Source organism: Acanthaster planci, linkage group LG13 (assembly GCF_054643075.1).
Source record: "Acanthaster planci isolate LZ-2023a linkage group LG13, COTS_SCS, whole genome shotgun sequence".
NCBI lineage: Eukaryota > Metazoa > Echinodermata > Asteroidea > Valvatida > Acanthasteridae > Acanthaster > Acanthaster planci.
The window spans coordinates 15,078,549-15,096,927 of NC_141789.1; the positions used below are offsets into that span (position 1 = coordinate 15,078,549).

The window sequence follows — 18,379 nt, forward strand, 5'->3', positions numbered from 1 at the left end:
TTTGTGAAACGAAAGAGGGCGCAATGCATTTGTTTTGCAAAGCAGCAGCACAGCAGGCAGACCAAAATCATGGCATCTGATATCACATCTCTCTTTAAAGCTTCTGTAAAGACTGTTCGGACGAGAAATAAAGGCCTCGTTGGTGGAAAGGAGGCAGGAAACAGCTCAATTTTGAGCCATGCCAAAAATAAGACCGAATTTGCAACCAGGGCGAGAGATGTGGTGAGTAACTGTTACCACGTCATGGCGAAGTTCCACGTTGGCACTAGGCCAGTACGACTTCACATCATGGACAACGTACCGTAGCGTAGATTTGGACCCTTGATTAAATTTATTGTATAATTAAAGTTTAGAGCGTGCACAGTGGAATATGATCTTATTATACATAAAAATAGGGAATGCTGCTCAACTCCGTACACATGCCAACTCGTACACTGATCCACTCGCACGCATGCCAATAACAGTGAACATGTACACCTACCAACTCGTACATCGACCAACTCGTACGCCAACCGACTGATACGCCAACAAACTCATATGTTGTGTAGTTTCATGCGTAGTTTAGTTTATACAAGCATAATCATGTTCTAGGAATAAAGTTCCGCCTTCTGCAAATGTACAAAAAGTAGAGACTTAAGCTTTTTAGATGCTCAAGATACCGGTTTATGAAGTGAGAGTTTCACAGAAGAATGTACATGTAGGTTTGCTTTCCAAGTAACCTGGACCAATGAAAAAACTGGAAGTTGGATTTTGAAATTTACATCATGTACATTTTGAATTATAAATTATCTGATGATTTCAACTTTGTCTCCCTGTGTTGAATTCTTACCTGGTTTCAGGCCAACAACATCAGTAAGCTGAAAGACTTTCTGTTACAGCATCGTAAGGACTACATCAATGCAGCCAGGTAGGAGCACTGAGACACCATAGAATAATGTCTGTCCATGAACAGGCGGCACAAGCACACCATCAGTGATGAATCTCCACATTACTGCCACAGACTTTATTCATGGGACTGGTCATATTGAATTTGAAAGCAAGGTTATATCTTCATTTTTGAATGTTGAGGGTACAAATGAAGAAATAAAATGACAAATTTTCATGACAAATTTGCATCTGTCTACTCTGATAAATAATTTCATATTCATGATTGAACATACAGAATTGTTCCTTGCCAGATTCTGAAAATTACTGAAAGGGAGGCTTGGAATGCATGAAAATTATAAAACAGTCTGGTGCCATCCTAATCGACACTTTCCAATACATAAAACAGATTTGGGGAATAAGATAAAAAAAAAAGGCCTCCACGTGAATAGGCTCTATTGTTGGATGTGCTACTTGTGTGTACAATAACGTGACAGACAGGCAAGCCAGCAAAGCCTGTTTCTGAGACATGCTTATTAGGGCTGTTGTCAGCCTGTGCCCACTTGTTGCTGGCAGTCGGCAAAGACCCACTCAGACATAGCTCTAGACATGAGGTGTAGACACAGCCAAAGCGACATTTCTCTGCAGGCGAACCAAGGAACTGCCAACCAGACTGATTCTTTCTTGCTGATTGGAAAAATTTCATTCATCCATTCTGGAATAATGAACTCTTCTCTTTATTGCAAAAACATTGTATACATGTGTATGTACATGTAGGGTTCTACTGATGATGGCACTGACTGTCTTAAGTGAGAAAAGCTACAGTTATCTTTCAGTTTGCCAATTAAAAGTTAATAGAATTTATAATACACACTCTTCTCTTCTAATTACAGCATTTCCTTTGAGCATTGTTTGTAATCCACATCGATGGTGCTTTTTCAGTTGCATGACACTGTATTGATGTTTCTTGATGATGTGACCTGTTACTGTTCCATTTGTCTTTCTTCTCTCCCCTGTTTTAGTCACTTAATTTCAGACACCAGCGGCATGACAGATGCTGAGAGGGATCAGATTGACACTGATGCCCAACAATTCATGAGAACCTGCTCTGAGACTATCAGGATGTTCAAAGAAGAAGGTTGGTCACCATTGGTTGGGCAGCTTGTGTTGTAGCCAAGTACTTTCTCACATGTGTGATTACTGCATACAAAGAGTTGGCTGATTTTGAATTGCTGCCAGCTCAGTTATCTCACCCATTGTTGGGAAATAAACATGTCAGCTTTTGGGGGGGTAAGTATTATGAGCTAATAGTAGAATTACTGGAACTCATTCTTGGGTGCAAGTAAACACTCAGATGTATGATTGTTTTTTATTGGCTTTTGTCGGTTGCTTTTCAAGAGCTTGTCAGAGATTAAGAAACTGGAACTTACCATACCATCAGGGATCATGGCACAAGTTTTGCACTTTGGGTCATTCAAAAACTTAATGTGATTCCTTTATTGCACTATTTAAAACATTCACTGTTGTATCGGCAAGGTAAGCTTTAATTACCCAGTTGTAAGCGTTGTTTTCCTGTACCCAATTTTAGTGCTCAAGCAGACCGTGTCAGCCCAGGTTCGATCACACAGGGAAGCTGTCTTTGAATTGCTGCAAGACTATCTTAAAGGCAAGTCTCTTCCTTCGATTTTTTTTTTCAGTGGAAGCAACATTGAGCACCGTCTCTGATGTAAATCAGGAAAAATTACCTTTCATTACATTTCAGAATTTCATCTTGTACCTGAAACAAATCTGTACCAGGAAGTTAAGCATTGAAAAAGTCCGACAAAATACTGATGGATAAAGACTAACTGAGGAAAACAAACTTAACTGGGGCTTTCTTCATCTATTTTCAGCTGTTTGTAAGCTATACAGCGAGCAGAGAGCGGTTCGTGTTAAGAGAGTAGTTGAAAAAAAACGAATGTAAGTTTTCGTTATTCTGATTTGCACATGATTTTACCCAGCAAAAACATTGATTCAAGCAGACATAGGTTAAGAGAACCTGTAACAGGCATATTCAAAGTTACACATTAGATCATGTCCACATGATTGGCCATGTTCTCTGGTATTTATGCCTTTTTCCAACCAAATGAGCAAGTCATATCTGTGATGTCTCTTTTAGGCCACTGTATGTAACATGGTAACTCCATAGTCATGCGTACAGCCATGTTGAATACTTTGAAGTCACGTGGTTCTTTTCTTGGCTCATGGTGGTGAACATTGGTCACTGCCCTTACTCTCAGCTGTTTGTACCTACAAGTATGCCAGTCATTCCAAACAGTTCATTTGAATGTCATGAGTCTGATATCCTTGACACAATGAGACGAGCATGCCATGGAATGCTTGTCACTCAACTAGAGGTGTGCATTTTGGGGCATTTTTGGAACCTGGTACCTGTTTTTTTGTCATTATCGGTTTCCAGAGTACCCAGCACAGGCCTACACTCAACCACATCTTAATGTTAGTTTGCTGCCTAGAGACATTTCTGTGCTTTGCTTTGTTCAGTTCTAGACTTCAGCCCAATCAACCTGCTCTTGCCAACAGTCTGCATCCGCCAGCCACCAGTACTCCAGCCAAACCGACACAAGGTCAGTGTGAATTGTACTTACCTGGTAACCTGGGTTTGAATCTCACCCCAATGCAATTTCTGGGTTTTCAAGTCGTTGGTTTTTTGTGAGGAATTTCAAGAGAATTAGCTTGCGTTTTTCTCTTCCAGCTTCAGACTCAGAGTTTCAAGCACCAACAATTACCATTGTCGGATAAACTTGTTAATTTACAGTTGACATTTAACTACAGTGTAATCAGCGCCTCTGTGATTGTACACAAACTTCTATGAATTCTTTCAGACCCTGGATCACCTGACTTGGAACTGACCAATCAGGAAGGAGAGGAGGAGGAATTTTCTCCAGAGGAAGTACAAATGGTAAGGCATCTTTGCCTCCTTTTCTGTTGTCCAATTTGTGATGAGGTGCTCTTCAATAAAGAAGATTATTAACGTTTGGATCAAAAAGCAAGAAGAGTAAATATCTGTCTCATTCCTTATGAATTAAATTGACTCATTTAAATGTTTTTTAGATATTTCCGAGGCATTCTTCCACATGCCATTTTGAGGGGTGTAGTTGCCATTTTTGTACAACTCTGCTAATTCTGAACTTTCTTAGTTCACAACTTTCGGTTATCTGTGAAATGGCAACAGCCCCCTCTATAGAGCAGACAATATAATTTGTACCTATTCTAAGTCGATTCCTAAATGGTGGTGAAGTCTGTTCCAGAAGCAGTTGTTTACATTTTGTACCTTCCGTTGTACATTTGATTTTCTGTTATTGTGTTGTTTTCTGTGATTTCAGTTTGAGCAAGAGAACAAGAGGTTATTTAATGAGATGAATTGCTTGGTGGATGAAGTCAGGTGAGACAGTCATTAATTTGACAAGGTAGCAGGTGGATCCTCCTTATCTACCTTAAGCAAAACCACCCTCTCATCAGTTGAAAAGAGCCATGCTGGCGGGGAGCGGTTATTCTGTTGGTAGCAATGCAACCACAGTGCATGTATTTTATAGTCATTTGAGAAGCGGCGAAATTCAGTTTCCAACAAAACGGAGCCTCCATTGCCAGGAAAATTACATGTATGCCTCTCCTAATTAATCGCAATCAGAGTGATAGGGTACATGGTTTTTCCATCTGCCAGAGTGATATTCATTAATACGCATTACATGCCTAAACCTGCTTGTAACTACATGTAGACAACTCACTGGGATTATATAATTTCATTGCAGGCAGATCGAAGGGAAGGTGGTTGAAATCACTAAGCTGCAGGAGATTTTTACAGACAAGGTCTTACAACAGGTGAGATGACAGTTAACTAGCGTAATGTTGACAAAAAAAAAGAAAAACATGGAAACTGAAAGTGAGGAAATGAAGGAAGAATGGCTATTGATGAGGAACATGGATTTAGAAACTTAATGACTTGACCAAGGAACTTGACCACTTGGGACCCGAGCCAAGGTAGCTTGAACAAAGGGATTGGATTCATAATGTGGGCTCTACAGACATTACACAAAACCTTGGACAAAACAAACCCAGTAATTTCAGAAATCTTGTGATCTGATTTCTTATGTTTCCTTTTCTGTCCATTGATGCGTCTCTCTCCGTTTCAGGAAGCCGACATTGACAGGATTGCTGATACGGTTGTCGCGACAACAGAGAACATCAAAGAAGGAAATGAAGATATCAGGGAGGTAGGTCTGCACTTTGCAAATATTAGAAAAAAGGAAACCATACCAAAAACCGCAATGAATCTGAAAAACACCGCTGAAAAGTACTTTTTTTGTCTCTCCATTGCTTGCACTATTTGAGCCTGTAAGTTTAAAAGAGCGCCCTCTTTTGGTTAAAACTGGAAATTGTATTCTGCATGCATTTGTTGTTGCTTCTCCAACATGGATGAGCTTTTTTGGGGTCCACCGTCCTTCTCTACCCTTCTCTTTTCAGGCAATCAAGAATAATGCTGGCTTCCGAGTTTGGATTCTCTTCTTCTTGGTCATGTGCTCGTTCTCTCTGCTGTTCTTGGATTGGTACAGTTGAACGCAGAAATTTCCCACACGTACGAACACGCGTGCTCACCAACAACGGGCTACCAGCTGAATTTCTTACATTATTTTCAACAAATTCAAAGCTTGACAACATGGGACGTAATTCCTTGCTGCCAGACTTCATGACACAAAGCTGTCAACGGATTGACTGTGAGGTGAGACAAACATCCACGAATCTAAGAAAAACCCAGTCTTTACCTTGAAAGGGTGCCAAATGCAAATTCGTAAACCATTTTGACCAGATTAGACGGAATTCCGTGGCTACTCACATCAGACAGATGTTGTTCCAATTTGTTGTTCCGACTTCCTGTTTCAGGGGAGATTCTGGGAGAAGGGGCGAGAAAACCACCAAGTGGTCTCTGATGGCCCTTAAAAGATTACAAATGTCTTAAATGCCATTTTGTAAATAGTCTTTCCACCTGTGCTGATTTAAGCCCACATACTGCTAATAAAAGTTTGCTTGTGGTAAATTATCACTTTTTATTTGAGTAAAGAAAACTGGAATTGTTCTATGAAGACAACCTTTACTTGAGGATGAAGAGGAGCATAAATCCTTTACTTTTGAACATGTGATGAGAACCTTTAAGAATAGCTTCGTGGTTTTTCACATCGACTCATTTGGGGATGGTTTTTAGACACAGGATCTAAGAGTTTCAAGAAAGACTACAAAGACAAGTTCATTAAAAAATAGAGTTTCTTTATTGGGATCAAATATACAATGTATGCCTTCATCATGTATAAAACATATCAAAATGATATTTAATTAAAGCTTGCTGAATAAATCTTGATCAAAATATCATTTTGCTCAATGCTTGTTATCAAACTACATTTGTTGCCAGATTTGTTCTCAAATCTAGATGGAGTTTAACCATATAAAGTCTGTTAATTTTAGTATTTTCTTTTGATTGGTGTTACGATCCATTAGTATTCTTGAATCCCTCAGTCATCAGCCTCCCTGTGTTAACAAAGAATTATTGCTTACTTAATTTGGTATTAGCACATCAATATACGACAAAATCAACAGACCATGATGTTGATTGAATCTAATAACCTCTCCACATACCAAGTTACATTTTGTTTCACAAATTTTGGTTCCAAATCTTGGATAACCATCAAGTATAGTATATCGTAAGTTACAATGTACCTCAACAGTATTTGCACTAATGGATTTAGAAATAACTACCACACTATAAAAGCACATTTGAATACTGAAACTCTGACCTCCAATTATTACATGAATTAAACCACATTCACTTTGCAAAGTCTGCCTCCTCCCCCATGCACATGAGTATATCTGGTGACCTAAATACATGTAGATCTGTAGCTGCCACTGAATTACCATAAAATGCCACTATCTGGTAAAAGGGAGCATTCCAAGAAGTTGTTGACCACAACATGAAGCGAAAGCGCATGTACTGATAGTTTCCTGAAAATCCCACCCCAAAAAATAAAATCAAAAAGGGCAGTCTGGGAAAAGCATTAGTAAATTTGATCTCTTTACCAGGAATTCCTATCATGAGGATTAAAATCCACATCACACACTGATGTGTAACTCGTGTTTAAAACAATACGACCCATTTTCTTGCTACTCTCAAATCCCGTTACCTGATGAATTTTCTTTGAATCTGTGTCAAAGAAGGGGGAGAGGAGGGTTTGAGGTATCACAAATCCAGCAACAGCCAACCCACTTGTGGATCAGTAACACAATGCCAACTTGGATAATTCTTAATGCTGGAGGCCCCTTTCGTTCCTACTACAGATTTAACTTGAGGGGGAGACAGCATGATGTTCAAACAGCATTTAACCTGATCTTGGCCTCTATACAAGGGACCCTTGTACCCCCCAATGGGCACTGTAAACATTACCCACTGTGACCAATCATTGTCGGGTTTCCTTCTATTATGACGAGACTTAATCCAAAGACTGAATTCTTGGGAAGAATGGAGAGATTGTGCAGTAAATGTGTTTTGTTTTATGAAGACATTGGCAACGTTTCACACGCTCTATTTTCCCCACAGGAGGGGAGGGCGTGTTACTGTCCCGACCACAATCTCCACAGATGTACGGTGACAGCTGGACCGCCAGACAGGGTCATAATTATTCAAAGATTAGGGGCTAGCCTCACCCCAAAGCAACCTTCGACCAAGTTCTGACAACCTGATCTCAACCTCTTGCTGCGACCTATCCAGCAGGTCTCTGGGACAAAAAAGGGGTAGGGCCTTCAGAGAGGGGAAGGGCTTACACCTTACCACTAGACCCTCCGGCAGTGGTACTTAACACACAAGACCCTAACTTGCCGCTGAAAGGTGTCTTTATCACCTCTCAGTGGGACAGTTGGATTGGACAGAGTGATACAATTAGGCTGTTCTTTTCTCTTTTTTTTACCTGGTTGCAGTAAGAGGACACCTTTAAGAACTTGAAACAAAACCACCGCCTTCCTCCTGCGCAATCTCACAGGTGAAACACACTGCTACTTGTCTTTTAAGTGATTTCAGATGATCTAAACCATATTGTCGGGGATCACAAATAGTCGTATACTATTACTAGGCAAACAGCACACACAGAGACTTTTTGCCTGCAGGGCACGTAAGAAATGGGAAATCATATAATGGGAGCAGACCACTGGGCCAATATACCCCAACCACACCTCCCTGAAATCTACTACAATTAATGCTGATCTCTCTCTAGCTAATAATTGGCAGGGTTGGGCCCAGTCTAAAAGTAATAAAAACAGGTGGGTAAGCATTACTCGCAAGGCCATTCAACTCTAGCTTTCAAATAAGCAAACATAAGAAGACACTAAAGTTATCATGGTAGTCAATAGTTTGAATCAAGACAGTCATATGGAACAGGAACTGATGGGACCTCTTTGCGTTGAGGAGATGTTAATTTATATTACGGGGTTTGCCCTTAACCAATGTATATACATGTATATGTTTATAAACACTGTATAGGCCTACTCAGTGCTTGTCCAAGAGCTTGTGAAAAATCCACAAGCTTACTTGGCAAGTTCGGTGATCGAGTGGTTAAAACATCTGCACTAGTAAGCAGGAGGTTGTGGGTTCGAGTCCCACCCGAGTACGCTTGTGAATTTTTTGCAAGCTCTCATATCAGACAAACACTGAGTATACAGTGTTTATAAATATCTATATATACGTTGGGTAAGGGCAAAACCCATAATATAAAAATAGTGACCAAAACTTCTTAAATAGTGCATAATACAATTAAGACTGTGCACTATAAAAGAGAGTGAACAGTTTTAAGTTCAAGTTTAAATTGTCCTGGGTTGGGACAGTTTTTGATGTGTTAAGGCAGGTTGTTCAGGTACAGGGAATTGGAAGGCACGCTGACCATATGGATTAGTAAAAACTAGATATGGAGAGGGAAGATCTCTGTTGCCTGGACGAGGAGTTCTCGATGGATGATATTCGCTAAGTAATGTTTGGAGATAGACTACAACAGTTTCACGACGCATGCATTTGTAAATCAAAATCACAGAAACTAAATGGGATTAAATGTGAGTAAAGGAAGGGATCTGCAATAGAGTTTAACAAAGGGCATTTGAGTGGGGTACACTGTGCATACATATGGGTAAGAAGCTAGAGTTTGAAACATTGCTGGTTTTACAATTTTAGAAAAGGAAAGTTCTTAGCAGCAGACAGGGAAGTCGAGCAGTACTTCTCAGGTTTCAAAGGAATTACAATACTTTTGAATTCAAGCATGAAATGTGACTTTTACAAAGTGCAATATTGGATGCTGGTACTATTTGACTCGGAAGTTATAAATGTAGGATGTCCTGCTCTTTAACACAAATGACCTCACCATTCACATTCAGGAAGTGCAATATAAGTCTACATTGTACACTGAAGATCAAATACACCTACATGTAAGGTACAGCTGTGTATCGACGACACATTTCATTTTTCTCAATTTTATGAATTTTAGTTCAACTTCAAGGACCACTTTTTGTCACCTGGCAAATAAACTGGAACTATTTTAAAACAACCAGTTAAAATGAACATGCAAAATATGTGTCTTGATTGAATTGGTTACTGTTAGTACTCTCAAATAAGACGGAGCAGCAAGGTATTGCCAATTGCCCTCAACAAGAAGCTCCTATCAGTATATATTGTACTGATCAATTCAAGACCACCCAAATAATATGACTTCCCTCTGCATCTTGACTGGACGGCTATAAGAAATGCTGTCAATGTGCAACCACAGCAGAGGTCAAAGGCTACTGACCGGAGGATATCACTCCTTTCTTCAGGATGAGGTTGCCATACAATGCCTTCTCACTGTTGAGAGATGAAATGCAATTATTTCAATCCTTTCAGGAGGCCTCTCGGAAAACAAAATTACAGAAGAATGGTCTTTATTTTAAAAATTAACAAAAGTACATGTACATGTAGCATATTCAACGAGATCAAAGCACTATACAAAGAAAACAAAGTTTAAATGGGATACCAAAGAATGCCTGGAAAAAGTACAGTTACTAAGGAGACTGTAAAAAAAGTGCTAATTTGCAACCATTTATAGTGGAACGCCGCTATACCAAACGCCGCTGTACCGAACACCGCTATACCGAACACTGCCATACCGAACTACCGTTTGTAATTCCCGAACGTCAACATGATAAAACAGTGTTTTTTTATGTTGGAAAATGACAAGTGGCCACCACTTCCCTAAGGATTAGAAGGGAAAGCCACGAGTTGTCAAAGGTATTGAATAGACACTGGTTTTACGACTCCACAGTACATGATCGGGTGCAGAAGAAACCCGCACATATGCGCACAGTGGCATTGCACTAACAATAGGCTAAAGCGGGCCCTGCTGATACACTTATCAATCGAAATTCACTACAGCATGCATCTGAGATCAATCCTGAGTGGTAGTTTCACAACTTTTAGGATAAACTTGATATCAATTTTTTGACTCAAGTTTAAATAAAAAAAATAAATAATTAACAGATACATTTCTAGAAACCTTAAACTTGAATGCAACGGCAAAACATCACGAAAACAGCGAACCAAGGTATCACAAGAGGGTGCACTTTGGTTTGACAAGAGAGGGCGCTAATTCAACATGGCAAGGAAACGTTCTGTTGTACCGAACATTTAGCATGGACCCCATCTTGTTCGTTATAGCGGCGTTCCACTGTAGTTCTTAACGTGTAGAAGCTCTGATACAAACAACCCTCCCATGAAAACGGAAAGAGAAAATATGAAAGTGATGCCATTAGGCATTAGACCACATGTAGCTGCAATGGCAGGTGTTACTCTCTTTATTTCCAATTAAGGATGCTCTTAAACTTTAACATTTTCCAAGAGTATATCTTTTGGGGAAATCTGTGTCCATAGCATGACACGAAGGGTGGAGTTGGGAGATGGGGGATTAGCTATAATTCTACTGCTAGACCAAACATCAGTGCCAACACACTTTGTTTCTGCAATGTACTGCAGGCATTTCTATGAAAGGTTTAATCAAAGCCAAGGGACTGGGTGTGGGGAAGAACAGGGAACTAGTTTCAGGATAAAGCTGGTGGTGTCAATTAAGCTGACTTTATTTTTGCTTGCTTTGGCACTGGATTGTACATATCTGCAGTTCAGTTGTCTAACGTACCTTCTTATATTTGGGACTGCACTGTAAATTGCACTTTTATAATTACCTGTACTAAAACCCTTTCCCATTTCTCTTAGAGTGTTTTCTATACAGGCACTTTGCAGAATAATAGTAATAAACCAGGGGTGGGGGGGTTTGGTTTGGGGGGAACGAAACCTCCCCTCCCCCCGCCCCGCTCGCTTCCGAGTTCCGCTTGTCGGTGGTGTTTTTATAAATATATCGAAATATACACATATTTCTAATATAAAATTACTTTCAGAATACAATCCGCGGCTTACACGTTGATTCTCATGCTGAAAATTTCCCTGCGGGTTATAACTCCGGGCGGCTTATACGGAAAAATATGAAGAATGAAATCAGTCACTAGATGCCTGGATGTGCCTCTGTTCACTTCTAACGACTGTGTATTGAGCAATATTTTACCTCCAATCTCACGAAAGGTTAACTTTAATCAAACTCCAAATATTCGGATTCATAAATGTCGATTTCATATATCAATCACAAAGTTCCGATGAAATTTTATTTTGGCCTGATTTTTCAATTTTTTTTCCGAAGTGCAAAATGAACTCTTTTAAGTTTCAAATGCGTTCCAAAATATATACTTTTTTCAATATTTAGTTAGTGAGTGGAGGTAATAATTATTTACTAGAATTTATCAATTTTATAGAATGCTTGCAATTTTTTGTGGGATTTTCTGAGATTTTGAATAATAATGTTCATATCATTCACTCATCACCCAGCGCCTGATTGAGGGCGCTGGGTGATGAGTGAATTCATACACGACACGCCGTGAACATTGAAAACTGATGAAGTATACAAGTCTTTATAAATGCATCCTTCGGTTCACGAGAAAAATGCAACTTATTCAAAAACACATTACGATAGGCCTTTGTAAAAAAAATATGTATTCACAGTGACAAAAGTTCCACTTTTGGGTTTGACGAACCCCCCCCCCAGTCTCTGGTCATGCAACAGGCCTGTAAACAGATAAACTTATTAATCTTTCTAATTTTTCAACCGTCCTTACACGTATGAACAATACTACAACCAGGCTACTGCCTGGATTTTGATTGTTAAAACCTGAGCATTTGGGAAAATAAGGAATTCAAGAATCCAAGAAATGATGTCTTATTAAAGAATTTTTTGCATTTTTACCAACAGAAGTACGGAACAGTCACCTGTGAGTCAACTACCCTTTCACTGGCATATTTTTTCTGGGGTTACAGAGTTCAAATTCCCTTTCTTTATCCTTCAGACACCTATTAACCCCCTCGCCAGCTCATCTCGTTTGAGCCAAACCTAGGTCTGTCCACCTCTAAATGACAGTTCCTGATTTCAATTATTTTTTCAAGTCTAAATTTCAAACAATGAGCCAAATAAATCTAGGCATTTTGGTACGTCATCCTTCTGAACTCCTCGACCCCCTCTCCTAACAATTGGAAAAATCCCTGGAATTCCAGGGTCTTGTTATTGTGCTGTTGATGAGTGCTCACCTCAAGAGGGTGACAGAGTTAAGAGGTCCTCCAGTCCTGCTATTGTTGACTAACATCCACTGACTTTATAAAAATGTTTTCAATTTTGTGAACTGACTCTATAATAAGCGTGTCACTCGGGGGATTTGGTGAGCGATTTGACATGTTTATTGGATTTGAGAGTATCACTTATAAACAACCTGTTTTTGGCCAAAATACCAGCAATTGTTCCTGTGGGACCCGATTAACAATACCCACCTACTTCCTGTCAAATTCTATCATTCCTCACAAGTTTAAAAGGCTGCCACTCATGTATTATTAGTCCTAGACTACAGTTCAACCTCTCACCACGAGAACTGTTAATGCTTGAGGGGAGGCCAATTTTGGAATGACATGGATCCTGGTCCTAGATTAGCAACCGCCAGGAAAAACAACACTTCTTGTCAACCAGGACTGCTTTGAACCCACTTCACAGAAAATCTGATTTTGCCATAACTTCTGTTGATATGTTTCTGCCTAAGATATCCCTTCCCCCAAGGAATTTCGACAAGTGCTTGTAATAGCCAAGTGTGGCATACTTGCAGACTTTCCTTGTATTGTAATTTGCATATAATGCATGTGTCCATCCACTGTATGCAGATATGGTTACTCGATCAGTCAGGTTGCCCTTATTTTGGAGGGGGGTGCGGGAAAACCACAAGTGACTACTGTCAGATTCAACGCTGCTATCTGCTTGTCCCACATCCAGCTTAGGGTCATACAGGGTCAATTCATAGGCCACTACTGCCCTAAATGAGTAACTAGTGAGGTCTTTGACCCCTATTCGACCCAAAATATTAAGTATCGGATTGTTTGGCTGCTTGATCTATCCTTATCAATTCCAGCATGGATGAGTTACAAGGACCAATATTTGGTAAGTCTTGTTTCAGGTGACCTACTTTTGCAGCACACTTTCCTGAACTCTCTTGCCACCAAAAACTTCATACACGTAGTCCACGCCAGAAATAAAGACTGAGGACTATTAGGGTTAGTTAGTACCCTTTCAAAATGTCTTGGGGGACCACTATTACTTTGTCATTTTTGGCATTTGTTTCATACAAGTACTTACTTGCAATTTTGTGTTTCAGCAGAAATTTATTAAAATAATATTTTTCCCACTCCAATTTTCTCTTGAAGGGGGTGTTTTTAAAGAGAAATGACAAGTAAATCTGCCCCTCTGTTGGTTCATGGGAAAAAAAGGGTCATGATATCCCCAATAATTTTCTTCAGAAATGTAATTCAAAAACCCTCAGCAACCCTGTAATGATGTGTGTGTGGGGGGGGGGGGCAGGGGAATCCATCCATGTACAATATACATACAATACAAATTGTCTGTCACAAAGCAATTTTGTTTCATAGAGCATAAGAAGGTCTAGCCCGCAGCCTTTAAGTACACATACATGTAGCTATTAACAAATATACACGTATGTAGGCATGAATTGAAAGTTACTTGCAACCACATTTCACATGATCGTTTTTATTCACCAATAAACAAACCTGACTGTGGCACACACAAATGGACAAACCAACCCAAAAACCACAACCTGCAAATATAGAATTTATGTTCCGTTGGAGCATGGGTTTAAAAATTCCTCATGGTCCACTGCTTTCCCATAATTACATGTACATTACATGCGATATGTACTTTTAACTTAGACAAAAATGCCAGACACAGATTTAGAAGAAATTTTATTGCTTTGTATCTTTGTTTATTTTTTCCCCAACATTTAAGTGAGGTATTCACCATGGAAACTAAATCATCACTTACCCTGTTGCCACAACAGCAAAAGCTTTTTTGGCTCTCTCATAGAATGCAAACCTCTCAATCTGCTCTATTTTGACCTGTAATAGGAAAGCATTCTGACCATATTGTTGGCATGATGCAACAATCACATGTGAAAAACATTGCAAAAAAACATTCATTTCCCAAGCTCTGGCCCTGTGTCCCTGTCTTTTTAAGTTGTGTTTTCAGTATTACAAAAAATGTATATCAACCACTTGTTGCTGGGGTTCCCAGTACCAGGTACCTTGGGTTTGTATGCATAGCCGGGTCCCAAAATCAGAAAAAGGACCTGGGCCTTGTAACAAAAGACCGTACTCGAAACAAAAGACCGAGCTGCTGGGAATTGCCATCATTTTTCAGCTGGCATTAGCGGAGGTAATACATCATTGTTTTGAAACAGTATATCATTGTTTGCGGGCGCTCAGCACCCGCAGATTATCAGTGGGGACAAAAGTGCTCCAGCACTCCAGCGATGAGCGATACAGTACTGCTGCACCCTTTTTCTGGCTGCATTTGAAAAAACACCACTGTCATTCGGCAATGCACGGGGCTAATTTCGGGAACAAAGGAATTATGCAACACGCACGATTCGGGCTCTCTTTACTGGGCAACAGGCCAGGATGCAATACTCAGGTGTCAATGGAGGTGCCTGTCAGATTAGAGTAGCCACCAGACAGTCATACATGTAGGTGTAAGTGTCCAGTAAATGAAGTTATGAATTTTTAAAGAATTTTGCAAACTGAAAATCGCCCGGGAACTCATCCCGCATATGCAAATTCCACTTGGCAGGAAGTTGTAACCGTTAATGGAAGAATTTCATCCTATTCACCAAAGGTTTTGAAGCTGATATTACTGAGACAAATACTTGATATTATACAAACTGACACCACAAAACACCACAAACTACGTGTATGTAGTAAACTTTCCATGCAATTTTTAAAGTGTACATGTAGGGTAGACAAGTAACAAGGCACAAGTTATCACGATCATTGAACCTATTAACAGCAATGAATGTACATGTAAATGGCTGACTGACAAATATGCTTAGAATGCAGCCTTTCTTTTCATTTACAGTAGGATGCGTCCTTGGACAATTGCCAAAGTTGTTGGACTATTGCCATTTTGAAGGTGCATCTGCTTTAACATACAGTACCTGTCTGTTTACAAAGATATCCACAGATGAATCAAACCAGTGAAAATCAAGGGACAGTTCTATAATACAAACAGCCAGAGCCTGCAGCAAATGAGTTCAGCTGTGATTTCCAAGTGCAGGCTACCAAAACTAATGCACTGGCATGACATGTAATAGCAGTCTCATTTCAGTCAGTACATGCCCCAAAACAGTGTTTCAGGTTTGAGATTTATTGAGGCAACACAATGCATAGCCCAAAACTGCGACACCAAAATGTCGGCCCAGGTCTCCAACTTCCACAATAAATAATACCTTATGAGGGGATTTACATTGCATGAGTAGACCTTGCCACAAAGCTGCACAAGATTGACTGAGAATTATGCCACCTGTGCATCTAGCTCCAATACATCCTTGGCAATATGCCAAGTCAAACAAACCAATAGGTCTCAATTTGGCAGGTGCAACAGACATTCTTCCCAGAAATGTCAAATGTAACAAGGCTTTGAACACATTATAGACACATCCCAATCATTTTTTTAAAATGCTGACTGCATGTGTGATATCAATGCAAAACCTTGCATTACAGGTTGAATGGTTAACTGTCATTGTTAAACAAGTTCATCCGGTGTATCTTTTGCCCTCAAAGCAAACTTTCCACATGCTTGTAAACCCACCCACATGTAGAACATCACACTATATCCGTCACTCATATTCCATATATGGCAAAATAAACTTTAATAAAAGTACACTGGGCACGATAATAGGCCATGGTGCCAGTTTTAAGTGGTGAGGAATTCTCATTTTTGTAACTGGCAACCCAGTGACCACAAATATGTTTGTGGTGTCTGTGCACTTCTACTTGAGCAGAAGGCATCAATTGGGGGTTAATTTGCCAGGAAGTGAGGGTTCATTCAGCACCTGACTTGATATTAGATTCATATTGTACCTGTAGGTAAGAATTCACCAGGAAGTTGCCAAATGTGGCAAAGTCACAGTTGGACACATATTTTAAGAGTCAACACATGGGTAAGACAACAATGAAATGATACAAAGACTTTTCATTATGATTGAAATAATTAAATGAATGAGGGCAAAGTCTGACATGCATACTTGATAGACAGCTCGTACATGTTTTTGTAGTTATGTATGATGCAAAACTCCAGTAATGTACGCAAGTGTTACGTGTTTGGGATGCCATTTTGTTTCAATATTTGGTAGAAAGGCATCATGCAATGGTTCTTCCATGACTGTCCATGTCTCAACATCTTGTATGCCATCAGCAATGCATGATCCATGTTTCTAAGAACTTGCTATAATGAACACATTTTCTAATGTTTTATTAAGTACTTTTCAAACTGACTTAACATTGCCAAACAGCAGGCCTACTGAGCCAGTCCTAATCGGGGAAGAATATAACTTCTTCTGTTAAGTCACTTCGAAACAAGCTCAAGAATGTCAATTATGCACGTAAAAATTTCCCTAATCCTTGTAATAAAAATGGATGCACACAGGAAAGCCATTTTTAGAGAACATAATGACATCACAAAGTATCTGCATAGGCTACAACTGATTCTGTCTGGAATGCAACAAGAGAAATCATTTCAAGCAAATATGATGAATCAACCGATCTACATACTTGAAAGCTTTTTTACAACAAAGAAGGTGAATCGATCGTCATTTCAAAAGAACACTCATGCAGGAACATGCCTAACTTATGCAGAGTTACAGAAATGTTTGGCTTACCGTTTTGCCTTCTGCTGCATCCAGGAGTGCTTGGAATTTATCCCACACTGGTGTTGGTAGCTTTTCTTTCTTATGTTCCTCAACCAGCTCCATTACCATAGCCTGTGAGTTTCAATAGACAGACATAAGAAATTCAATAGACAAATGACTTTCCCAAACCATGGATTCCTAGGAACGCGTGAGAGATCTTTCTGAAAATTAAAGATGCTAACTTTCAGAAAAGATCAATTCCCCTTGTTAAACATTCTACATTTACAGTGACTTGTGCTTGGAGTTTGTTGTAAATCATGCTAATTTACAGTGTACACGCATACACTTAATTATCCACATATTGCATATATGTATCACTGTTTTCCAATAGAAATACATTTTCCAACTGAGTGCAATTTTTTTTGGGGGGGGGGATCAGGGGATTCCATAAGAAAACAAGAAGTTACATGTGTTGTTATTTATGTGCAGGTACATTTGCCTCCTAAAAGGTTTGCCAAAACATTGTCTGCTCATTATAGAAAATAAGTAAAACTCAACAGACTTGCTGAGCTAGGAAATAAACAAGAAACTCTCACAAGGCACTCACACTACCATGGTGAAGGGAAATACAAAACAAACAAACAAACAAACAAACAAAGAAAAAACAAATTCCCACCACGTGGGTTATTTTTCTTGTTATATTATTTAAGGTCAGGGGAAAACTCTTTGTTAAAAAAAATGAAATGGGGGTGTTAGGCTACATACATATACCTGCCTGACCCACATGTACATACCAGTAAATGCAGGTGGCAACAATGCAGCTTTGGAATAGTGTCAAAACACAGCAAAAGCTTTTGAAACCTTTTTTACAAGGAGCAAAAAATGAACATGCAATAAAAAACAACCTGTCAAGTATTTTTTTTATTATCTATCATATTCTGAACAATGCAACCATCACGGTTCCTTTAGCTTTCCCTGATATCTCACTTATTCACAACTGGCAAGAGCAGGAAAAACTGAAAAATCATGTGGAAGCACAAATCCTCGAGTGAACAAAACGAAAATGCTATAGGCAGAGAATCAAGGAATGTCAAATATTGTTACTGTAACCATGGCTGTTGGGCGGTGCATG

The 18,379-nt window shown here is 39.4% G+C and overlaps 2 protein-coding genes across 2 annotated transcripts in view; one reads left to right on the forward strand and one right to left on the reverse strand.

Annotated features, from left to right (window-relative positions):
• Positions 1-23: 23 nt before the first annotated feature.
• stx18 (syntaxin 18) lies at positions 24-6,309 on the forward strand. The gene is made up of 11 exons (XM_022224877.2): positions 24-222; positions 840-907; positions 1,887-2,002; positions 2,453-2,530; positions 2,757-2,823; positions 3,406-3,488; positions 3,747-3,823; positions 4,248-4,306; positions 4,674-4,743; positions 5,055-5,135; positions 5,386-6,309. Exons 1-11 carry the CDS (start codon positions 70-72, stop codon positions 5,476-5,478), a joined length of 945 nt encoding a protein of 314 aa, XP_022080569.2. The 5' UTR covers positions 24-69; the 3' UTR covers positions 5,479-6,309.
• Positions 6,163-18,379, reverse strand: part of LOC147797032 (fucose mutarotase-like) — a 33,374-nt gene continuing 21,157 nt past the window's right edge. Inside the window, exons 4-6 of the mRNA XM_087144752.1 lie at positions 17,278-17,379; positions 14,388-14,461; positions 6,163-9,784 (exon numbers count right to left, since the gene is read on the reverse strand). Coding sequence (XP_087000878.1) covers positions 9,724-9,784; positions 14,388-14,461; positions 17,278-17,379 — 237 coding nt within the window. The 3' untranslated portion in view covers positions 6,163-9,723. The remainder of the gene's footprint in view (positions 9,785-14,387; positions 14,462-17,277; positions 17,380-18,379) is intronic.

Excerpts from the sequence above, each read along its gene's own strand:
- stx18 (XM_022224877.2), top strand. The coding sequence starts at position 70 with ATGGCATCTGATATCACATCTCTCTTTAAAGCTTCTGTAAAGACTGTT. Across the intron at positions 223-839 it reads CAACCAGGGCGAGAGATGTG|GCCAACAACATCAGTAAGCT; the intron begins GTGAGTAACTGT and ends ACCTGGTTTCAG. Across the intron at positions 4,744-5,054 it reads CAGACAAGGTCTTACAACAG|GAAGCCGACATTGACAGGAT; the intron begins GTGAGATGACAG and ends TCTCCGTTTCAG.